The 25,520-nt window shown below is 47.9% G+C and overlaps 1 protein-coding gene across 2 annotated transcripts in view; it reads right to left on the bottom strand.

Moving 5' to 3' along the window:
* LOC138569474 (GATA-binding factor 1-B-like) overlaps positions 1-25,520 on the bottom strand; it is a 200,195-nt gene that overhangs the window by 50,180 nt on the left and 124,495 nt on the right. For both annotated transcript variants that reach the window (XM_069647472.1, XM_069647473.1), the window contains exons 2-3: positions 24,527-24,755; positions 1,717-2,145 (exon numbers count right to left, since the gene is read on the bottom strand). In XM_069647472.1, coding sequence (XP_069503573.1) covers positions 1,717-2,145; positions 24,527-24,710 — 613 coding nt within the window. In that variant the 5' untranslated portion in view covers positions 24,711-24,755. The remainder of the gene's footprint in view (positions 1-1,716; positions 2,146-24,526; positions 24,756-25,520) is intronic.

A 25,520-nucleotide genomic window follows, 5' to 3' on the forward strand; every position in this document is an offset into this window, starting at 1 on the left:
TATCATCATTGCTCACAGGGATGTGGATATCAGACTTCCCATTGCCAATCCACACCTTCCCTTTAATGGCAAGCTCCGCCATGAGCTCTTCACAGCTGCAGCCAGAATCAAACATAGCAGCGGCTTGCGCGCTGCGCTTACCTTCATTTCTGCTTTCACTTTCGTTCTCATCGAGCGGCTCCGGCTCATCTCCGTGCGCAGCTGCCTACGCCAAGTGAGAGGCGCAGCCCACAGGCACCGGGTGTCCAGCTGCGTCCTCCACAACGGCACGCTCTCACGCCCCCCGCCACCACCAACAACGTCTCCACCACCATGCCGCGAGGCAGCGCCAGACCCCAACAAAGTTTATTGAAACGGGCACGGCACTCGACGCCATAAAAACCAATGGTAAGGAGTCTTTATTAAATGTCACTTAATTTGGCATAAACTCTTGAATATTCCTGGAGTCAGTGTTAGTATCTAGCAGAGTGAGTATAGGTGCCTTGCATGTGTCTTCTCCTCGACCCTTCCCTCCAGACCCTCCATACCCAATGGCACTTACTTGATGAACAGTGAGTCCGGACTTGTCTGCAATGCTGACCACTGCCTTCAGAGATGTTTTCACAGGCAGTTCAGCGCCATGATTTAAGCAGGGCATTCCTGTCTTTTGGGCATGTTTCATCTGGGCACGAGCCGAGGGAATTCCTGACCTTAAACTCATGTTGGCCCTTTTTGGCGTTCAACGTTCTTACGGCCCCTACGGCCCCCCAGGAAACACAGGCAACACACTCCTCTCACCTTCCGCGACGCTCCGCGTCTGGCAGGGGGTTTTGGTAAGTTTACTCCTCCTCCTCCAATAGAGATAGAAAAAACCCTGGGTGCACTGGATACTGCAGGGGACCTCACAGGCAACACACTCCTGCCACACTGCGACGATCTCTGTCTGGCAGGGGGATTTGGTAAGTTTGCTCCTCCTCCTCCAATAGAGATAGAAAAACACTGGATGCACTGGATGCTGCAGGGGACCTCACAGGCAACACACTCCTGCCACATCTTTTTTAAATGATTTCACTCATGTGAACATCATGATAAGAAATAAATCATACCAGTTCATTGTGCCCACTCAGTGGCCCCTCTCTTGGTTCACATGAGCTGTGGGGTGACCTCCATCTCGCCCTCCCTGTGATGCATTCTCTGGCTCCTTGGGAATCCCAGTGTGAGCTCCATCTCACCCAACCTGCAGACCTTCTGCTAGATCACTCCAGGATGACCCTTAAAAGACTGTCCCTCCCACAGAGCTGTCCATGCATATCAAAAGTTCCCAAACACCTCTGCAATAGACAAAATGGTACTATCAGGAGGGTGTCCCCCCCATTTCACTTCCACACCAGTCCTGAAAACAGAATCATCTGACTTTTGGGGAAAAGTTTAAAGCCCACAAGTTTTAAGTCCTACTTGTAGACGTGCAGGGAGAATCTAGTGGTGACTCTGGTCACAGTACTTTCCAGTCCCTGTACCGCCCGTATACTGATCAGCAGGTCAGTAAGCTGAGAAATGGTAATTTGGGTCTCTGCCTGTCATAATCTTCATGTAGTCTGTAGGATTTTGGACCCACCCTTAATGGCCCTACAGCCCCCACAATTGTTTGCTAATCAGCATAAGCCCTCCACCCCGCAGTTTCTCTGATATAAGTCAATTTCTGTGTGCAAGGATGTCACTTAAGTACTTCCAGCTTACCTGTGCTCTGGAAGAAGCTGCTGTTGAAGTCCTGGTAGCCCCCCATGTAGGAATGGTGGTGTGGGTGTGTCAGGCCGTTGGGGGTCATGGAGCCCAGGGTAAGAAGGTCAGGGTTCAGTGGGCTCATCCTCTCTGTCTTCAGGGTCTCCAGGAATTTGGGGCTTTCCTTGCCTTCACGGCTCAGACCAGGTGATGTTTCCTTCGGCGAAACCGGAACCAGGCTTAGAATGTGTGATGTGGAGTGATAGGCTGAAGAGGTGGGTGTGGTGGAGGAGGGGGCAGATGATGTGTTCTGGTAAAGGGATAAACCACCGTGCTGCAGGGGCGACTTGCTGTAAGCTCCCATGGGCCAGCTGCCAGCGCTGTATGGGTGGCCCAGTCCATGGCCATTATCCACCCACTGCAGATTCAATGGGTACACCTGGCGGACTGGAGAAAGCAAAATATGAGTTAGTTAAACAGGTGAGGCGACAGCTGAATTGACAGTGGACTGGTATCGGAGGACGGGCACTAGCTTTCAGGTCTCACTTTGTGTTAAGATATGCCCAAGACAAGTGTCTCACATTTCAATCCTATCTTTTCTCAGTCTGATCATTCCTTTCTCCCACTCTTCATCTCTATTCTCTTTCCTATTTCCTTTCATTCTCTGACCTAACCACTTTAAAATCTGTTAAAGTGCTGGAGTGGGATATATGGAAAATCCACTCAATCGCTGTAGTTCAAATCCAATCGGGCACTCATTATCTTGTACATGTTTCATGAACACATGACCTGGTAAAAACACAATTAATTTCAACCTATACAGGGACTTTCAAATACAAATCCTTAGACCCTAGAGAAACACCCTGTAGCCCCACACCCACCCATAAATAAAGTCAACTTTGTAGTTAACAATAACAATAAAGGCACCCTCAAAGCACAGAACAGTTTGTCAAATTAGACCCTCAGCATGGAACCCCCTAACAATTAGCTGCCCGTAGGAGGGAGCATAACCCGCCTTAACACCAAGAAATGCAGGCTGTAACACACTGTAATTGTTTATTTGTATATATACAACTGAAGTGCTTCAAAGCGCTTCACGGTGGGAAGGGAACGAGAGAATACCGTTATAATTCTTAGGCATTGAAGATTCTGAATGATCTAAAAACAATAACTAGCATACTAGGCACAGAGGTATACCTACTAGTGAAGTGCTTGACAAAGAGTGAGGGGAGAAAAAACAGAAAGTGGGGTAGAGGGAAGGGAACACCTAGATCATGAACAATTCAGATTTTTTGGTGGTTGGTCATCCAATGTGCCTAATCATGAGTATTTCAAGCACAACCAAAACTAGAGGGGGGAGACAAGAGGGAGGATTGGACAGCCTGGCTTGCTGGGCCTAGAACATTAAAGGTTGAGTAAGTGCGCAGTAGATGAAGTGCGAGGGAGAGGGAAGGGAAGGGCGAGGGGGACAAGTGTGCCTAGTCCGGCATGGACCAGGGTTAAGTACAGAGTTGTTGCCCTTATCATGTGGCATATTGCAGTAGAGTCAGGCACAGTGCAAAGGCCCGGAGGCAAGTGCAGGACTGGCGGGGGAGCCTGGGACTTGTGAGGTTCTGGAAGTGCACCAGGCGACCAGTCAGCTGACTGAGCAGGTGGATGAAAAAGGAGGGAGGGAAACAAGTGGAAAGTGCAGGGATTAGCAGGGGTGAGGGAGACAGAGGAAGAGAAGAGGAAAGCCTTGAGGAGTTTCCGTAACTTGAGGAGGTCCGGCTCAAAATGAAGAGAGGTAGGGAGGCTGTTCCAGAGGGAGGCAACTGCAGAGGATAGGGGTCTACCCCCAAATCCCTGTCTGGAGAAATGGCTCACCCGCAGAGAGTTGAAGTAGGCCGAGTGAAGGGCTCTAGAAAGAGAGTATTTGGGAAGAGAGCTTTGTAGATAGTAAGGGCCTAGACCGCAGAATGCCTTGTGGACTATGCAGAGGGTTTTGATCTTGATCCTTGCAGCCACCAGGATCCAGTGGAGAGATTTTAGCACCGGAGAGATGCGGTCCCTGGGCTTGAGGCCAAGGATAAGTCTTGTGGTTTCTGTTCTGGATAAGTTGAAGAGGTCGGAGAGTAGAGTTAGGAAGGATGAGAAAGAGACTGTTGCAGTAGTCAAGTCTGGAGAGAACCAGGTCTGTGATGACAGTGAGCCTCTGGGGAAAGGTGAGAAAAGGCAGAATACCTCTAAGGAGGTGCAGCTGGTAGTGGGACTTTTTGGACATGTCCGAGATGTGAGAAGTCGGATCCTCATGATAGGGGATAGGATGTTGAGGGTATTTGTGATGGAAAGGTGAAAATTGGAGAGGGCTGTGTCAGGGCAGGAGTCCACTGAAAGAGTAGGCCGCGGGGAGTAGGTGGAGGCAGAGGCAGCCACTGACACTTTTGTTATGGTTCAGAAGACCTGTCAGCAGGTGTTGCAAGCTGACTGCCGGAAGGTCATCCCCAACAACTCTCTTCTATAGCAACAGAAGTCGGCATCCCCTTTAGTGCAGCACTGAGGGGCCAAACCTTCGAAAAGTAAACTGAGTCCCCAAACCTACTCTATATTGGCGATATTTTCCTGCTCATCCCACTTGTCCATTTGACCCCCAAATTTACATTCAATAGTTCAGACCCCAGACCTAGACATTGAGGAGTCATTGAGGGTTATCAGGCATCCCCCTTTCCTTGTAACATAATGCAATCAACCAAAAAGTGAAAATAAAGCCTCCTTCAGCAAGTCCAGGGCTGCATATTGCACAACCTGTTCTCACTCGTTTTCGACCTGTTCATCGGGCCACGGCTCTTTCCATTCACAAGTACTGGACCAAACGAAAGCTGTAGCTCTGGGAACATCTATGGCTTTCACAGCAGGCACCACGTCAATATCTGCCTGTTAGTTATTAAAGGGTGGGCAGTCATGCACAACCTTACATTGACTGTATCTCCACCAAGTCAGAATTCCAGACCTCAAAATCTCCCTGCAATCCCTACCCACCTGTCTTAACAGGACAACCTAATCAATTAATGCAGAATTAGCAATCACTGGTCACCCTCACACAATCCCTCAAGTTAATGCTCAACTCTAATTCCCCTTCATCCTTACTTCTCAATACCATCTGATAAAGAAGTCAAGCATTGTATCAACACATTGACTTCCAATCAGTTGAGCACACCCTACGTTTCTCAACAATACATTCTCAGAACGGCCTGTTCTTTAGCCTCTCAAATTCCTGCTCCTTGCACTGAAATCCACCCTCAAAATGCTGGCTGCCTTATCAGTGGCATCAGACACTTGTACTCCCATGCAATGGTTCATGAGGTGGGGTCTGTCATCCTGACCAGATAATTGGACGGTTTATAAACTGCTTATTTCTGCTACTCAGACACCTCAGTTCACTTTTTTTTTAACTTTGTGTTTATTGAATTTATAACAAAAGTAACAAATTACCATGATCAACACATTTTCAGTAACATTATGTTCGTATTATTTAAATTTGTGTTCCATTGTTGATGTAAACACATTACCATGAAACATAATTTGATATACCTGGTCCCAAGTCTCTTTGGCTATCTCCCTCCTGGCTTCCGCCTACCAGAATTGCATAAAATGTTGCCTCCCTTTCAGGTTTGCTGTAATCATCACCCTATATAATTTAGACACAATCCCCTTCCTGGTGGTGGCTTCGTTGATGAATCGTTCAAAATCAGTTAATGGCCGAGAGAGCATGAGCAGCATCCTGGGGTCTGTACAAATGCCCTACAGCCTCAGATAGTCAAACACTGTCACTCCCTCATCCCCCAACATCTCCCGCACCGACTCGAAATCCCTGAACCGTCCTTCTTGGAAGAGTTGTCCCGCTCTCTCCAGACCTTTGTCAGACCAGACCACATTTGTGCATCTTTGAATAACTTTTTACCTAACTCAATTGGGGACCCCCATAATGAGCTCAGAGGGGAAGGCCAGGATGAGAGAGCCGTGCTTCGACTGTTATTCTTCCACAATTACCATATTACCCCCAGCACAGGGTGCTCCCTGAGTTTCACAGGCACTTTCTTGGGCTGGGACCAGAGCAAATCTCAAATTTCCCCACAGGGAGAGCACATATACTTCACGTAGGACCAGAATGTGCCCATACCATCCCTCGTGTGTTCCATTAACATGCTCAATTGGGCTGCTTTGTAGTACAGATAGAAGTCTAGTAGGGCAAAACCTCCACAGTCTCTGGGGATGGGAAGGGTGGTTCGCTTGATTCTGGGTCTCTTCCCCTGGGCGATCATAGAGCCAAGCTTTACAAATAATGATTCTGGGAGAGTTGTGGCGATGGCTGTGAATAAATATATTAGGCGCGGTAGGACCGTCATTATAATTGAGGTCATCCTGCCATACCACAAAAGAGTCAAGGTGGCCCAGCACGCACAATCTGCACCCTGTTTAGCTAGGGCTGGGGTGAAGTTAACTTCAAACAAGCGAGTCAAGTCACAGGGGAGAGAAATCCCTAAATAAATAATTTCTTTATTCTCAAGCCTCATCCCTCTCAGGGCTCCCTGGGCCTGTGTATATGCTAGCTGTAGTGGCATTACACTCGACTTTGAGTTATTCATTTATAGGCCTGGAAAGGTACCAAAGGTGCTAATTTGGTCTAGTAGGCTGGGGAGAGATAGTGGTACCTCATTTAGGTAACATAGAATGTCGTCTGCGAATGACAGTTTAAACGCAACTGCCCCACACCTGATCCTTCTGATATCCGGATTATTCCTAATTGCTATTGCCAGGGGTTCCATGGTGAGAGCATACAGGTGTGGAGAGAAAGGGCAGCCCTGTCTAGTTCCCCTGTTTAACGAGAGTGCTGTTAACTAGGACCTTGGCCATCGGGTTGTTGTATAGGGGTCATGATCCATCTACGAAAGTTGGGGCCAAACCCCATTTTTTCGAGTACCTTCCTCATATATCTCCACTCCACCCTATTGAAGGCCTTTTCAGAGTCGATGGAGACAGGAACCATCCAGGTTCTGTTCTTTGGCCAGATGCATTAGATCAATAGTTTTCCGAATGTTGTGCACTCCCTGCCACCCCATAATAAAGCTGACCTGGTTTCCATGGACTGATGAGGGCATGAGTGACTCCAGTCTGATGCTTAACGTTTTTGCAAAAATGTTTGCATCTGCATTTAACAGGGAAACACGTCTTTAAGATTGGCATTGTGTTGGATCCCTGCCCTCTTTTGGAAGGACCACTATCAGTGCCTTTAATAGGGAGTCCGGTAAGACACCTGTTTCCAGTGCCAGGTTCAACAGTCTAGCCAGGAAGGGAGCTAGACCGGTGCGGTACATTTTAAAGAAACAGATTGAGAAGCCATCTTCCCCTGGAGTTGTACCCGATTTCATTTTCCCTATTGATGTGCTAATTTCATCAGCTGTGAATGGGGTGCCCAATACTGTTGCCTGATTTGGGGGGATATTGGGTATCGGGAGAGCATCAAGGAATTTGTCTATCTGGGCACCCTCCCCTGTATATTCAGATGAATAAGGGTCTCCTAGTATTTACGAAAACCCTCTGCTATTTGTTGGTCACTGTATACCCTCTCTGGGCCAGGTTGGTGGATTGATCATTCCTTCTCTCTTGGCCTTTCTCTGGGCCTGCAACTTCCAAGCTAGTATTTTATCCACACATTCACCCTTCTCCATATACTTCTGTTCGAGAAACACTAGCTTTCTTTGTTTTTGGTGCAGGAGGAGATCATTCAACTGTGCTTTTGCCAGACTGTCTGGGGTTATTTTGGATTTTAGTGTCCCCTTAGGTTTTAGTGTCTCTATCTTTTTCCTCAGGTCCGACTTCTCCCTTTCTCTTTCCCTTTTCTTTTTGGACCCCAGCCGGATTAACTCCCCTGGTTTTGTGGCCTTGAATGCCTCCCAGACCATCGTCAATCTCCCCTCCCCATTTTCATTGAACTGGAAATATTCCTTAATTGATTTCAACAAGCCTTGTGCCACTTCACTATTTTTCAACAGATGGTCATTGCACTTCCACCTCTCCTTTCTATGCTCTGGAGTCCACTCACCCATTTTTACGCTGACCAAATCGTGGTCGGACCAGGGTATCGGTTCTATTGTTGTTCTCAACACTTTTGTGTATCAGGAGCGTATCCAGGAGAACATAGTCTATTCTAGAATAGGTATCATGGACTGTGGAGTGGAAGATGTATGGTGATATCATATGATATGAGATGATATGGCATTCATAACGTGCCTATACACAAGTGTTTCAAGGCGCGACAAGGCATGGGGGGAACAAGGGAGGACAGACAACGATCCTACTAGGCCAGGTGTGATTCAGATCGCGCAAGTGCATGGGAAGGGGGGAAAGGAAAAGTGCACAGGGGGAAGTGAGAGGGGAAAGTGCAGTACATGGGAAAGTGGAATAAATAAGATAAAAAAAGACAAATAAACAGCCAGTTAGTGGCAAGTGCAAGGAAGTGCAGACATAAGTGCTGGTAGGGGGACTGAAGGGATACAGAAAAATGGTCCCCAAGTGCAGGGGTTGCCAGGGAGGCAGTGCAGGTGGGCAATTGACGGGGCCAGGGCCAGAGATCAGAAGAGGGTGGCCAGGTGACCAGTGCAATTTCAGTCAGGAATTCAGCAAGGGAGGGGAGGAGAGAAAGCAGAAGCAAAGAGGAAGGTTTTGAGGTGTTTCCGGAACCGGAGATGGTTCTCCTCAAGTTTCAGGGAGGCAGGAAGGCTGTTCCAGAGAGAGGCCCCTGCCGAAGAGAGTGATCTGCCACCAACTCGTTGCTTGGAGAAGCGACTGACCCTGAGGGAGTTGGAGGCAGATGAGCAAAGAGCTCGAGAAGGAAAATATTTAGGAAGAGAGAGTTGAAGGTATTGCAGCCCCAGACCCCAGAAGGCCTTGTGTACAATGCAGAGGGTTTTGAACTTAATCCTCGCAGACACTGGGAGCCAGTGCAGAGATTTCAGTCCTGGAGAGATACGATCCCTGGGCTTGAGGCCGAGGACAAGTCTTGCAGTCCTGTTCTGGATAAGTGGCAGAGGGCGGAGAGTGGAGGCAGGAAGATTTAGATAGAGGCTGTTACAGTAGTCCAGCTTAGAAAGGACCAGGGCTCTGGAGACAGTGAGCTTCTGGGGGAAGGAGAGGAAAGGAAGAATACCTCTAAGGAGGTGCAGCTGGTAGTGTGACTTCTTAGAGGCGTCAGAGATGTGAGGGGAGAAGGAGAGTGCAGAGTCGAAGATGACCCAAGGTTTTTAGCCTTGCAGGTGGGAGTGGGAGGAGGGCCAAGAGAGGTGGTCAATTTCCCTCTCACAGGCCGATGCAGCTACTACCCCAGCTCATTGTTAATTTGGGAAAAGTGACGGGCCATCTTGCGCTGCGCATAGGATCCCCTTGCTGGGGTTACCCCTTTCTTGTGTGTCGCCTGATCTAGGACCATGTTAAAGCCCCCCCCAATGATTAGGTGCCCCTCTAAAAAGGTTTGTATTTTCCCTTTAACTTTCTCCCAGAGGAGGTTCTGTCCCTCGTTCGGGCAATAGATTGAGACTAGAGAGACCTTTTGGTCTTTCATCTGCCCCTTGAGAATAATGAAGCGATCCACAGGGTGGCGAGTTCTGTAAAGCCCAACTTGTTAGCAATCACCACTGCTACCCTTCTCTTTCTGGAGTCACGCAAGACCTGGTAGATTTTTTCGATAGCCCTCGCTTTTATGGCTGGTATCTCCCCCCTCCTCTAGTGAGGGTTTCTTGTAGGAACATGACACCCAGTTTCAAGGGTTACATTCTTGGATCATTAGAGATCTTTTAAATGGGGAATTAAGGTCTCTAACGTTCAATGAGCCTAGAGATATTATGCTGGTCAGGTCATACATTTGGGGTACAGGTTTCTTTTTCGATTGAATCGCTGACCCTATGGATCCCTGTGTGCCAAGCCACCTGATTCTTACACTTACTTTTCCCCGTATTTGATAGTCACCCTGTGTTGTGTCGTTTTTAAGAATATTGTTCACCCCACCCCACATAAGCAGACCCCAAAACATGAACTTTGAACATGAACTTCCCCCTTTTTTAATAGTGTCTGAGCCGCCGATGAGGTGTCATCAGTGGTCCAGGCCAACAGTCTTCCCTCCTCCAACAGACTTAAATATACAATAATAGCGTTCCATTGAGCCCCTCCTCAATATTGGCACCTAGTACTTTTCACTTTGTGCGTCCCTCTTCCCCCCACCTCTCCACCCCCCCGGGTCAACACAAGGGTTATCGTCTAGGATGTCATGTCTCGCTGACTTCTCCCCCCGGCCTTGGGCTTCCCGCAGTGGGAGAAAAGGCACCTTGGATAACACGATTTTGCACCATACCGACCTAAGATGTTTATTCATTCAGCGCCCGCATAGGTGCGGTTAGGTTTCTTGGTTTCCACCTAAGGGTTGTGCTGGGGAAGGTGGATTCAGCTTCTTGAACTTGCAGAATCCCTTAATGCGTTGTCTGTCGTTAGGTTTCTCAGGCCTTGGATTTTCCCCCCGTGTCTCCCCTACTTCCATGGATGCCTTGTTTTTAGATGACTATCCCAGTAGCTCTCGGGACACCTTGCCAATGTCATCTTCCATTATCAAATTGTATTTGTATGCCTCATATTCAAAGTTTAGGGAGAAGGGAAATTCCCATCTATGGCTGTTTCCCTGTGAATTCAGCCATTTTATTAAGGGGGCACAAAGACGACTCCATGACAGGGTAAAAGTGGAAGGATCCTGGTATACGCTGACCTTGGATTCCCCCAGTCAACTGGGCCTATTGCTCTGGCTTTTTCTAAGCTTTTGGTCTTGTGCGGGTAATAGTGGAATCTCACCAGTATGGAACAGGGACCTCTGGTGTCTCCTTCCGCTCTGTGTGTTCTATCGATGGTGGGCTCTGTCGTGCTTTCATCGTTGAAAAGTTTCTTGATGACTCCATTGATTGCTTGAACGATATCTCTTTGTGTTTCACCTTCTTTTTCGGGGAACCCGAAGATGCATCAGATTATTTTGGCGCTCACTGTTTTCAAAATCGTCCATTTTTAGGGCACATTCTTCTTCCCTCCTTTCTAGCTCTGCGATCCGCACATCAAATTGCATTTCCAGGACAGCTACTGATGACTGGTTGGCTTCTAGTCCCTGTATTCGATCGTCCATATCAACCACCTTTTTGTCAAGTCCATCCAGCCTCTGTGTGATGTCAGATCTAAAGACTTTCAGTTCCTCCAGGATCGCTGCCATGCCTCTGCTCATTGAGGACACATCATCCGCCATGGTTGGATTCACCAGGGCTGGTTGGTCTGGTGGTGGTCTGGGGGATGGCTCAAACATGAATTCCTGGAGCCGGACCACACAACTCATGAAAGAGAGAGGCAGGTTACTGCTGGAGTTGTTGGTTCAGACAACTTGGAGGTCCCCAATGAGGTCGTTCTCTTTTCATGGGACCACCGCTCCTCCGGTACAGCTTGTGTAATGAGGGACCAAACGTCCGTGTCCCCCGCCGAGGGCTCTTCGTCTGCTCGTTAGACCTGTGCTGCCAAAACACTGGGCCACAGACAGGTGTGGGGGGCCAGGCTCTCCCCACTGGGCCCTCCTCAAGATACTCAGTTGGGCTGGGGGCTGGAGCTGCCGGGACTCAGCACTGTTTGGGGGAAAAGTCTGTTTCTTTAGTTCATGGGCCTTGTTTTGTTGCCCTGTCTGGCCGAGCCAGGAGGTGGGCACAAAGTCTTTTAACCTGCCCCGAGCCGTATCCGTGTTGTAGAGGTAGGGACTCTAAGCCTAGCTGATTGTCTGCTGCCCCGCTTTACTGGCCAGGGGGACCCTCTTGGAGACCCACTTGCGCACCCCCTAGCCTTCACTCAAGTTGGGCCAGGCCTCGTGTGGCAGGACACCAAAGTTCCAATCAAGATGAACACTCCTCTATTCGTCGATGGGGTAGGGGGCCGCGGCCCTCCCAGCCGCAGGTCGCGACACAGGTGGGAAGGTGCCCCAGTCAACTTGCCAGCAAGACCTCGCCTCAGGCCACCCTGTGTTTGCTTGCGAAATGGGCAGGGGTCAGGTACTCACCCCCACTATGGGCATTGCATGTCCCGCAGTGTGCGCTCCCCCACCACCAACATCCTTATTGAGGGCTCGGTGCAGGCTGCTTCATGATGCAGCTATCGGAGTTCCTGTGGGAGTGGAGGGGTCCCTCCAACAGCACCTCTTTCCTCGAAAGGTGCCATCCCTCCTCTGTGTCTCTCACTGTTCTTGGCTGGAGCCCCGCGCGCCGGCTCGGTTCGGCCGCCTCCGTTTTTCATCAGCAGTTCTCAGCCGATCCAGGGGCCTCGCAGCCCGTTCTTTTGCCCCTGCAGTGAGCTTGCTCTTGGCTGGGTCTGGGGCGGGATTTGGGTGGCGCACTGTGCTCCAGGGGCTGGAGAGGGGCGACGCAGATGTGCTAGCACATCAAAGTGCCCCCTGTTGGCCAATCACCCACCTGTTTCCTTCATGTTGTACAGCGAAAGACGATAACAGAGGATGTGTGCCCAATGGCCACGGTGGTAGGGTTCATCCTAGTCTCAGAATCGTGACAGCCAAAATGTTTATTAATCACTCTGATCCAGATTTATTTAACTTTATGTATGATATGCACCTGGTCTTGTGATCTCATAGTTGTGATTTATGGCCTCTCCTGGAGATGATATATGAGCGGTCTTTACCTCCCCCCAGGCTGCCGTACCTTATTCTCCCCCTAATTTCTCCACCCCCACACTCATCCTTCCCTTACTCACCACTCCCCCACTACCATTCCCATTTCTCTGGGCTTCCTACTGGGGATGCTGGTTTTGTAGCATTGATATTACACCTCTATTCTCCCAAACATCCCCGTATGAAGTACCGGTTATAGACAGAAAAATTGGGGCCATCTTTATGGATATAAAAAAAAATGTTTTCTTTGTTCTGAATGTGGATAGTAGTGTGGGCGGGGAGTGGAATGTTTTGCAACCCTACTGCATTTGCAAAACTCAATAAATATTATGAAGAAAAAAAAGAAACAAGGGCTGTTCCATCCTTAATGGGAGTTCGGTCATATATGTGGGGAAAGGGAAAAATCGATGGGGAAGCTCTTTTGTTCGATTCACCCAAGGCAGTAAGGCCTGTCTTGGCTATATGGCCAAAAACGTTTAGGGTTGTTGATTTTGGGTAAAATCGTGAAGCGATTTATGTTATATAAGGCTATAGGACCCCTTCAGCTAATCGAGAATATGGCAGGAAGACTTATCCTTGGTTTTAACTTAAACCCAGGGGCCGAATCTCTCCTGCCCTAAAAAGTCTTCATTGGCTGCTGGTTGTTGGATGGATTAAATTCAAATCCCTCTGCATCATCCACAAGGCTGTCTAAGCCCGGGACCACACGATCTCCATCTTTATCTTACTAAATACTCTAACTTTAGACCACTTTGTTCCTCTGGCACCAACACTGTGTGCAAAAAGCTTTGCTAAACAGAGGGTAGGTAACCACCCTCAACTGATTGCTTTCCTCAGCTGGCTCCCTCCTATGGAACAGCCTCCCCTTTCCTCTGCGCCTTGAGAAGGACTTTCTTAAATTCCGGAAGCTCCTCAAGACCTACCTCTTCACCTCCTCCTTACCTTCTTCTCTTCTCTGCTAATACCACAGTTGCTGTGATTTGTGTCCGGGGCCCTTATGCATCCTCGGGGCCCCTGACCTTCCACACCCAATCTACCCAGCTCCTGTCTACCCTTAGCACTTGCCTTGACACACCCTTTGCCTCGGAGGTTTGCACTTACTCCTCACGTGGCTGCTGGCCTTGTAGCACTCATCAACCCAAGCACTTCATCTGTGGCTCACCCATGAGCCCGGACTGCCCAGCACATACGCCCTCTTCCCTTTTCCTTGCTGCACTTGCACGTTCTGAATACTCTCAAGGCATAGTAGCTTCACTCCTTCCTCCTTTTCCCTCCACTGCTTTTATTAATTATTGTGTTTGTGTTTCACGCCCTTGTTACCTCTACTCGCCCTGTGGGCACTTTGAAACAGTCTTTATGCCTTTCTCAGATTTCACAACCGTTTCCTCAAGTCTTAGGAGAGGAGGGAGGGCAGGGCGTTCAATGCTTAGATCCATGAGTGTGAAAGGTTCTGTTTTATCTTGTGATTTTGTTATCCAGGTTTATGGGGAAGTGATATAGCCTGCAATGTGGCACGGAAGGGCTATGGGCCATGCCCAACTCGGTGTCCTTGACGTCCCTCACCACCCGACTGGTTATTGGTACAGTGGGGTTCATATATCACACTGTGCTCTTTGCCTCCAGTTTTGAAGTTGGGTTGAGAAAGACCACTTTCTCCTTCCTTGCTTTATTTAAAAGGCAGCAGAGGATTCCGGAATGCTGGTCACTGAAGCAGCAGCTTAATCCTGCAGCTCCAGGGCCCTCTCCTACAAGATATATAATTAAAGGATAATGAACACAAAAAAGAAAATTGAGGTGGCAGAGAATCCGATACCCAAGAAGTCAAAGCAGACCTCGGGGATGAGTGAAATCCCCAGCTCTCAGGACATTTATACTCTGTTACTGAAAGTGGCTCAAGATGTTGGTGAGGTCAAGACATCTATGGCTGATCTTAATCTGAGAGTATCCCAACTGGACAACCAGGTTATGGAACTTGAAAAATGGCTCTATATCCATGGGAGCAGAGATTGCAGGAAGCTTTAGAGCCTATCATAACCTAAAAGAGGAAATCCGGAAAGAGAAAGATACATCTTTGGAACTGGACTTAAAGCTGTGAGGAAGGAACCTAAGGCTGGTGGGAGTAGAGGAAAAGGCAGAGGGTGACAATATAATATCCCTTGTGTTACAGATATTTAAGGAATGCTTTGGTCATGAGTCAGTTGAAAGCAGTGATATTGACTTTGTCTGCAGAGTTGGGAAATCCTCTGTATCTGGATCTAGACATATCCTGATAGCCTGCGTAAGTGTAAGGATGAAAGAAAGCCTACTGCAAGCTGTCAAAGTCAAGGGGAATACCAGCTTTAAAGGGAAGCCAATATTCCTTTACTCGCATAACCCAAAAGATATACTTTTAAAAAGGAGATCTTTTAAAGGGTGTGGCACTGGCCCTTTAAGGGCGCGCATGAGACGGGGTGACGTTCACTCCGTTGCGTGCGCTGTATAAATAAACGGGGCGTTCCCGGCGGCCACAGAGCCACCGGGGAGCCCACACAAGCAACATCACGTCTCTGTGTCAGTGTGTGTATGCGAACGGGGGCTCACGGTAATGCAGTATGAGTAACTGCTAACAGTGGCAACGTTGGACAACCTTGTCGGTTTGGGCATCATTGAAAAGGTGGAAGGCCCCACCCCGTGGGTGTCCCCCATTGTAATCGCCCGCAAGCCCAAACAACCAGATGCGGTGAGAATCTGCGTGGACATACGCCTCCCTAACAAGGCCATAAAGAGAGAGCGGCACCTGACCCCCACCATTGATGACATCATAACGGAACTGCAAGGGGCGAGGTTCTTCTCTAAGCTGGATCTAAGAGCAGGGTATCATCAGGTGGTCCTGCACCCTGAGTCCCGCTATATAATGACATTCACCACTCATCGGGGGTTGTACAGATATAAAAGGCTGAGCTTTGGGGTCTCATCGGCGGCAGAGGTGTTCCAGAACATCATCAGAGGGGTGTTGGCAGACCTGGATGGAGTCCTTAACATCAGCGACGACATCCTGGTGTACGCCAAGTCTGAGGCGGAACATCTGGCGCGTCTCGCCAAGACATTTGGACGCCTTCGCTCACTGGGACACACGCTGCATAGAGACAAATGCGAGTTTCTCAAAACGACCATTGAGTTTTTCGGATTTGTTTTCAAGGTGGACGGCGTGTCACCTGACCCCCGCAAAGTGAGGGACATAAAGGAGGCCAGACCAACGGAGAACGTAGCTGATGTGAGGAGCTTTCTGGGCATGGTCACGTATTGTGGCCGTTTAATCCGGAACTTGGCATCCCGTTCGGAGCCATTGAGGGCACTAACGAAGAAGGACACCGTCTGGCAGTGGGGGCCGCTTGAACAGGCAGCCTTCGATGGCATCAAAAGCGCTCTGGCTGCCGAGGACACCATGGCGTTTTTTGATCCGAGCCTACAGACTGAGATCATTGTGGATGCCAGCCCCTATGGTCTGGAGGCGGTCCTCACCCAAGTCGGGAGTGATCAGGAAATCCGCCCGATAGCATACGCCAGCAAGGCGCTCTCCGACACCGAGCAACGGTATTCACAAATCGAGCAAGAGGCCCTGACGGTGCTGTGGGGCTGCAGACATTTTCGCCTGTACATCTTGGGGCGACCAGTGACTGTGGTTACGGACCACAAGCCTTTACTGCCCATCATGGCTGGGTCCTCATCGAAGCCACCAGTGAGGATAGAGCGCTGGATGCTCGCGCTACTTGAGTATGGAGTTTCGCTGATCTATCGTCCGGGAAGTAACAACGCTGCTGACTATCTCTCCAGACATCCGAGAGGGGGCTCCCAGGTGTCCACATCGGCAGAGGAAGCAGATGAACATGTTCGGCTTGTCATTGAAACGGCAACCCCAAACTCGATGTAGGTGGAGGAGTTGGAGCAGGCGTCTAAAAATGATGAGTGTTTTGAAATACTGAAGACGGCCATGGGGCAAGCTGCCTGGAAAACTCTGTTGGAAGCTTTGGGCCGAAGTACAAATGAGGCCAAAGTAGCGCTGGAGCAACTCTGGCGGGTGCGCGAAGAATTGACATTCTCGGAGTCTGGGCTCCTGCTGAGAGGAGACAGGATTGTGGTCCCCCAGGCAAATCATTGCCCTGGCGCACCAGGGTCATCAAGGCGCCCCCAAAACAAAGGCTCGTCTCCGCCAAAAGGTGTGGTTCCCGGAGCTGGAAAGGAGAGTGGAGGAGTTTGTGTCGTCTTGTGTGTGATGCCAGGCTGCTTCACCGGCCCAGCGCGAACCATCCATCGAAACGATGCCCCGAGGGACCAGGCCATGGGAAGTGGTTCATGCTGACTGTGGGTCCACAACCAGGGGCACTCACTTCCTAGTGGTGGTGGACGAGTGGCCTCGGTACCCCGAGGTCGAGTTTGTGGAGTCGGTGGCGTTCGACAAGGTGGTGATAGCACTGGAGAAGATCTTTGCCACCCACGGCCTACCCACTGTCCTGTGCTCCGACAATGGGGCGCCCTTCCAAGGAGAGAGCTTCGCAGACCTCATGAAGGACTACGGCATCCATCATAGAAAGGTCACTCCACTCTGGCCTCGGGCCAATGGGGAGGCAGAGCGCATGATGCGCACACTAAACAAAGTGTTTAGGATCGCTCAAGGAAAGGGTGAGTGCCTACAAAGGGCGCTGTATGCATTCCTGCAAGGATACCGGATGACACCCCACTCCTCTACAGGTGTGGCACCAGCACAGGCACTGTTCCAGCATTGCCCGAGAGACATTATACCTGAAGTGGGGGAGCGAGAGCCGGCTGTCATTGACAATAATCAGGTGGAAGAGGAGAAAAGGGCAAGGACTGAAATGGAAAACAACAGAAGAGGTATGAGACCCCCAAGGATTGCTCCTGGAGACGAGGTGCTGTTGCGGAATCGTCACCCACAGGGCAAATTGTCTCTCACGTATGAACCAGCTCCTTTGGACGTGGTGGCGGTCAAGGGGTCCATGGTGACCGCATCCGATGGAACAACATCAGTGACTAGGAATGCCAGCTTCTTTAAGAGACTGGGAGAGCCGAGGGCAGAGGCCATGGAGGACATGGACCTCGAAGAAGCACTGGATGAAGGAGGGGGTCGACCCCCCACAGTGGACTCTCCGGCCCGTGGGGGGCCAAGCGAAGGGACACCGACCAGAGATGCTGGCAGGAGGTACCCCCTGAGAACAGGGCGTGGGAAACCTGGCCGCCTTACAGACTGTGACAGACTGAGATGGGAAGGCTGGTCGGTAGATACGCTCAGGCCGTTGGGCAAAGTGCCATCGGGGGATCCAGGGTGGCTGCCAATAAACGGGGGATGTGTGGGTGCTCTAATGTGTGCTGTTAAATGTGTGATAGTTTAGACCATCCTTTTCAAGTCTTGTTGTTATGGAAAAAGAGGAGTGTGGTGCTGGCCCTTTAAGGGCGCGCACGCGACGGGGTGACGTTCACTCTGTCGCGTGCGCTGTATAAATAAACGGGGCGTTCCCGGCGGCTGCAAAGCCACCTGGGAACCCACACGAGCAACATCAAGTCTCTGTGTCAGTGTGTGTATGCGAACGGGGGGCTCACGGTAATGCAGTCCGAGTAATTGCTAACAAAGGGGTTAAAGAACTGGCCAAAGAAATGGGTATCAAAGTGTATCTGAACAAAGCCAGTATCATGACTGTATGTCTGCCAGATGGAGAGAAATCCACCTCTGAGCCCAAAGATGCACTGCAATGGCTGGACACCATAAGGAAGAAACCAGCCCCTGTGTCGAATATGGATTTGTGACTGCCTGTGACTCTACCCCTTCCTGACTGGTGTGTATATAAATTGCATCTTGGATATTTTACTTATTTTTAACTTTTAATTGACAATGATAAGGCTTTAGTGCTCAGAAAATGGCGTCTGATAGCTTTGGCAGTTTAACAGTGTTATTTTGATTGTATAGAGCACGTTCCTGGATTGTGCACGCCTTTACATTGCTAACAATGCTGAAGACAAGAGGTTCAATGAAAGGACCTCTAAGCGTGCTAAACACGCACGCGATCAGCTGACACGAAGGTCAGAGGTGGTAAGGAGTTAATGGAATAGGCGGTCCCATACTGTTCGCTGCAACCAATCCTACTGATGCCTGTGCAGCCTTCGATTCTGTTTGAAATACAGTCTGGGAGATCAAAGTCATAACATCAGGCGGAGCAACGCAAGAAATGAATTAACACGGCCCGCAAGACTTTTGACAAGATCAGGCCGGTAAGCATTTGCTTTTTATACTAATGCATTTGCTGATACCAAAGTAGCGCTGATACCAAAGTAGCCGTCGCTTTCGGTGACACATGGAAAAGCAGTCATTGTTGTGATTGGAAGCAAACACTTGGGAGATATGAGTCGAGGTGGCCCGTGGTATTATTTTATTTTGGTCCGGTTGGATATTTATAATAGTACTCTCCAATTAAATGCACTTGCTTGTTGATTTTTCTATGGAAAATGATGAATGGATACGCCGAGATCTAGTGAAATAGGTTTCCCATCAGGCCTTTAGAACTACACTGGATAGGTCATTGACAAGTAACCAAACAAGCATATAAATTGTAGAATTTTCAAAGTCCATGCTTTAACAATATGCTAAATGTCCGACAGAGAAGTGCAAACGGGATAATTCATCCAAATTGCTCAGTTACAGTAATGTAAAGGGATTGGGGTCATGTAATGATTAAGGCCTGCACCAATCTGTTAGTATAGCTTGTAACTGAATCCCTAAAATCTATATATGATAGTTGGAGTCAGTGAGGGTCCCCTGTAACATGTTTATCCGGTCAACATAGCTGCCAAATAATACTGGGAAGGTAATGTATTGACACTTACTAGTAAATGTCATATTGTGAAATTGGCAATGGGATAAAGGAAACATGCTGGGGGTCAGAGGGAGATCAACAGAGTTTTCATTAAATATTATGAACATCTGTACTGCAATGAACAGTCGGTGACAGGGGTCCTGGAAAATATTGTGACAAATTTGGAGATCCCGAAAATAGTGGAAAAGGAGTGAAAATACTAGAAGGAGAGCTGACGATTGAAGAAATAAGGAAATCAACTGCAGAATTGAATACTGGGAAATCACCTGGACCCGATGGTCTGTCGGCTGAGTTGTATAAGATTTTTACCAATCTCTGTCCTGAACCTAATGAAAGACATTTTTATGTCGTCACTAAAGGCAGGTATCCTACCCCAAACAACTAGGCATGCCATGATTACATTAATTAAAAAGAAAGAAAAGGATGAGACTTTGCCATTGAGTTATCGTCCAATCAGCTTAATAAATACAGACAAGGTATTATCTAAGATCTGGGCCATGAGATTGGAAGCCCTGTTACTGAAGTTAATTCACGAAAATCAATCAGGATTTATCCAGAAAAGACATGCTTCTTGTAAAATGCGGAGGCTTCTACAAACAATGTCACAAGCCTCGGATACTTGTGATGATATCGCAGTACTATCTTTTGACGCTGAGAAAGCGTTCGATCGAGTACATTGGAATTATTTATATACTGTGTTGGATAAAATGGGTGTAGGTGTGGGATTTATATCCTGGATAAAATGGTTGTACTCTAGACCTACTGCTGATATCAGTACAAATGGCTTGAGATGTGGCAAGTTTGAATTATAACGAGGAACTAGACAGGGGTGCCCCTTGTCCCTGCTTTTGTTTTTTATCGCAATAGAACCACTAGCCATTGCAATTAGACATGAAAGTGTTATAAAGGGAGTGAGGTTCTGGGGTGTGGAACAAAAACTATGGCTTTATGCTGACGACTTATTGTTGGTCTTGAATGATTTAGAGAATTAATTACCCACCTTCATGAGAATTCTTTCAAATTTTTATATATGCTCAGGATACAAGGTTAATTGGGTGAAATCAGAGGTCCTACCATTGACATTAACCTGTAATAAGCAGTGGGTTACTTTGCTTGGTTTTAGATGGTGCTTGGATAGATTGAGCTATTAGGGAGTCTTGTTAACCTCAAAGATAGAGGATATGGTGCAGGAAAATATGAAAGATTTGAGTGGTGGTTTAAGACAGGATTTAGAGAGATGGAAAGTGTTAAACTTCTCCTTATGGGGGAAGGTGAACGCTTTAAAAATTAACGCCACACCAAAAATAACCTATGTTCTCAGTATGTTACCATTGAAAATAGGAACACAATATTTGAAGGAGTTTGACAGACCTCTACAGAATTTTCTTTGGGATAACAAACCACCGAGACTAAAGTTGTGCAAGTTACAGTTATCACGTGAAAAAGGTGGACTGGGAGTCCCGAATGTCTACGCTTATCATCTAGCTTTCATGGCACAATTCTATATTTCAATCTTAGAAAAATAACCAAATGATTGGGCGACAGCAGAAGCTTGTTTTGTAGAGCCTTTGACGCCAAGGGCCATTTTGTTAGCAACATCAAGACCAAGAAATAAGGTGAATCCCACCACTGAGTTCCTGAGAAGCTCAAGGAAAGAGCTTTTCAGGTTGATGGGTTAGGATGCATTTAAGAGCCCAGATGCTTCCATTTGGTATAACCTAAGAATTTAAGAAAATGGTAAAATGTTATTTTGGCCTGACTGGTTTTTTGGGGGGGTTAAATGGGTTGGAGACTTGCAAAAGGATGGGAAATGGCTCACGATGAATGAAGTTAGGAACAAAATGGATATACATTACTTCTCGCCTATGGACTACAGAAGGTTAAAAAAAGCAATTGGGATGGTAGATTTTGAGAAAGGGGTAGATTTTGATGCCATTTCTTGTAGTGACAAAAAAGGAGAGGGGGGTTTGGTGAGTCGATTTGAAAAACAAATTGCTTCAAGATGCAGGGAGAATGAGTCATTGATGGAGGATTGAGGTAGAAGATTGTAATGTGAAATCTCTTCAGAGCGTTGGTTGACCATGTGTAAGAATGTCAGCTTGTGTTCAATAAGTTTGGGTGAACGGTCACATCAAATCAAAATTGGACCCAAGAGCATTTACACAAAAGAGATTTTGGACTCGAATGACTGCTGGGGGTGTATACATAGGATTGGAACATTAGAACATATGGTAGTGTGTGAGAGTGTATTATTTCTAGAAGTAGATATGTGAAATATTTGATGATGTCCTAGGTGAGACAGTAATTTATGACTTTAAAACCCCGATTCTCGTTGATGATGAACTGCTGGAAGACTTGAGCACCAGCCAAAGAAAATTGGTATTTAGGGGAGCTTCAGTTGCGAAGAAACTAATATTGAGAGGCAGAGGCGTTGTTAGGGGGAGCCTAAGGGGCTATAGCCCCTGGTCTTTTGGTTGTAGTCCCGGATAAAAGAAGCTCAGGGACTACAACCCAAAGGCTAGCTAGCCCCGAGTCCCTACACTTCTGAATTTAGGGTAGCCCCAGTTCTCTTCCAGACCTAGCCACACTCCTGTTGAGAGGATGGAAGTCGAGGGTAGCCCCAGAAGTGAAAGGTTGGTCAGATGAAATGTTCAAATTAGCAGAGATGGAGAGAGTGATCTTTGATAGAGAAATAAAGCATACCTTATTCGAGAAGATTTGGGGGAAATTCATGGACTTGTATTAGTCTTAATTATATTGTGCATAATGGTGTGACCCAGGGGATATTGGGAGGGGTGGGGGGGAAATGTTGTTGTAAATATGTTTTATAATGTATATAGGTAGGTAATTTTAGAATATCCTATAGTTTAAGTTTTATGTGTTATTTCAAGGTTTGGAATTTGATTTTAAGACTTCTATTTATCAAAGATAACTTTGAATGTTTTGTAAGTTTCGAAAAAATGAAAATAAAGAATTAAAAAAAAATAGAAGGCAGCAGAGCAGACCGCCCAAGGAGGATCTGTCCCGCACACCAACTGACCTTACTCATCCCATCTTTGGTTAATTCTGCACATTTATTTAATTAGGGCTAATTATGGGTGATCATGCAGTATATATCTTAGCAAAGGTTCTTATTAGACAGATACCATGCTGTCGGACTTTGGTGTGAGATGATCCTTTAACGGAATGCTTGGAGCATGCACAGCTACATAGGGGCCTGTCAGAGGATTGCTTAAGCTTCTATTAGAGGTCGGGAATGTATGGATAACGGGGAAGACGTCTGTGGGAGACCTGCTTAAGCAATACGCCTTTGACCCACACTTGCAGGCAGGCAGCTCTGTTTTGTACAATCAGCGTTTTAGCAGTCAGAGGGATATAGGGGAATGTATGCAGGGTTCAGGGCCCAGTTTATCCTTTGCCCCTATTTGTCTTGGGTTTGAGCATTTTCTAGTCTCTGCCCAAGCCCTCACTGAGTGCATGGAGCGCAGGTCACTCTACAGGATCTGAGAGTTCTAATGCGCCCAGTCTCTCACTTGGAAATTCTTCACACTTCCCCCTGAACAATGCACTATGGTCTGATCCTGCATGGCAGGGGGGACCCTCACCGCACTCAAGCAGAAGGGACCCAGGGGCTTGCCATAAGGCTTATACCCCTCGGTATAATAGCATGTCAGGTGCCTTTGGTTATAACCCAACCCAGCTTCTGGATATAACTGTGACTAGCCTGCCTCCTATCTCTGGAACAGGCACTCCACAGCCTCTGGTGGGTTGCAGGTTTATTCATGCCATGGGCAGGCTTTTAGGCCTTCGGCACAAAGTCTTTTTGTCTCGAGTCAGCAGTCATCCTTGACCTGATTTTCATGAAATGACTCCCACTGTTTTACTGAGTCACGGACCAGATTACGAGAGACTGATCTCAAGTGCCTTGTTGACAGGCAGTGACATCTTAGACATTTAGCCCATGGCTCGCCTGCAAGGAGACTTGTGAACTATGCACAAACTCTTAAATTGTGATCTTTCCTTGTGAAGGGTCTTCAGTGCTCGGGTGATGTGGCCAAAGCATAATCGGACAAAGCAGAGTCTTGCTGCATGTACTTGGGCATTCTCAAGCCTGCACGTGTACTTTGCTGGGAACCCTGTTTCCATTCCAGGCATGATGCTGCCACAACTGCAACAAGGCTACTTTATGAGTAAGTTGCATGAGAGATAGAATCTGTCATAAATAGTGGGTTGATGGAATACGTTTTCAGCATCAAGGTTTGACTTAATTATCATGTAACATCACTCGTGATGCATGTTGTAATCTGTATGCCACGATGCAATCCATTCCAGAAACAAAATCTAGTCATGTATTCATACTTGGCATGCTGCTAACAACTGCAAAGGCCCCGACTAGTCAGTCCACCAAAGAGGTTCTGCGTCTGGGTCCTCTGCAGCATGCCCAGTGACCATTTTAGGGGATTTGTGCGTTCATATGTCAAGAGCCCAGCAGCAAGGTGCATCGTTATTACAGACCTACCTGTATGGGAGTGGTTCCCAAATCCCTTGCTTTCTTCAATCCCGGTTTGCAGATTTACTTAAACCGGTCAATTTGGGAGTTGTGTGCCTGCATTTTCCTGTTTGTTTTCTTCGGGCGCCCTTGCTCCATGGGTCTGCCTTTCCATGATGTCTTACTTGTTAACTTTCCCTGAAGGGCTCCCCTTATTCCCGAGGCTACTTTGAAGGGTGCCCATACCTATTGTCCTCTGCCTATGCCTAATTCCTTGGTCCATGCCATCTGGGCTTGGATCCATGCAAGCGCCATGCTTCCGGATTGCCGATACTCTTTTTTGAGCATTCCTGTGATGTGCAAACCAGTCCTACTGCTTAACTTGCTGCAGCACCCACGATGGCTTTGTGAGAACGACAGAGCAATCTACATCTAAGAAATATCATCTATTTAGTTTGCTAGGGTGCTCAACCAATGAGAAGTAAAATCATCATACACTTGAAAACTCCATGCTATGTACCTTGCTTGAACTCCTTGCCCTTCCCTGTACCATAAACTCTAATGGAGCATGAAAATCTTCCATTGTAAAAATGCCTTCCAACTCTACACCTCATGCCCAAGCACTACATGGCCATCAGCAGCCCACAATGCTCACTGCATCCATTTTCCAGTGTTCATTCATGACTCCATGTGGTTTCGCCTTCCAAAATCCCCTGAAGCGAGTGTTGGGAAAATGCCAAAGTCGGCGTGTACCTGGCGAATGCCTATAAGAGCCCGTGGAGCGGCCCTGAACCGTGTTGCTGTAGTATGAAGCGAGGGCGCTGCCGTCGGGGTCCGCGCTGTGGTAGAAGAGCTCGGATTCATCAGCTCCCTGGTGCTGTGGCTGGTCAATGAAGTGGGGTAGGGAATCCTGCCCACCCATGTATGTGAATTCCATAGTGGTCTGCACTCAGAGCAGCAAGGCTTCTCCCAACATGAACACCTGTTGAGATAGGAAAAGCGGAGTTAGCTCAGAGACAATGCACCATAGGGAAGTTTTTCACTTCTTTTGAAATAGCCCCCCAGGCTTCATTTGAACACATGGGTAAAGAGGAAAGGGTGTAAGGTAAAGGGAGGAAAGGGAAGAAGGGAGAAAAGGAAGTAGGAAAGATGAAGGAAGGAAGGAGTGGAGGAGGAACAATTGGCTTATCACAAACAATTCTTTTTGTCATCCCATATCACGCCTTCCATATATGTGTAGTAGCTGCTCCCTCTTTCCAATCCTCTTATCTTCTCTCTATTGCCTTTCCTTCGCAGACTAAAGTCTGGATACCCTGGGCAGGGGCACTACATACCGACTTCTGGACACGCTAGGTGCTTTGGGACCACTACAGTGGAGATTTGGCACAGTAAAAAAGGCCTATAACGTAACATAAATCAACATAACCATATTCTGATTTACTGAATGCCAACACAAGTGTGATATGCTCGGACCTACTATTGCCAGTCAACAGTCAGTACTAGTTGGAGCTTTGGAATGGGAGTGCAACTATGGAACCCACTTGGAGTCTGGGGCAAGGTAGCAAAAACAGGGCGACTCCGCGGCAACGCGCCATATTAGAGGTAGAAACTTGCTTAGCGAATAGTGCTCAATGTGCCAGAAGTGCGAATAGCAGCAGCAGCTGTAGCATTGAAAAACATTTGCAAAGTTAACATACAGAGGTAGATGTTGCCGATGTAATAATCATCTTTTCAGTAGCTTCATAGC

The sequence above is a fragment of the Ambystoma mexicanum genome, chromosome 2q, assembly GCF_040938575.1.
Source record: "Ambystoma mexicanum isolate Mex_15411 chromosome 2q, UKY_AmexF1_1, whole genome shotgun sequence".
NCBI classification, from domain to species: domain Eukaryota; kingdom Metazoa; phylum Chordata; class Amphibia; order Caudata; family Ambystomatidae; genus Ambystoma; species Ambystoma mexicanum.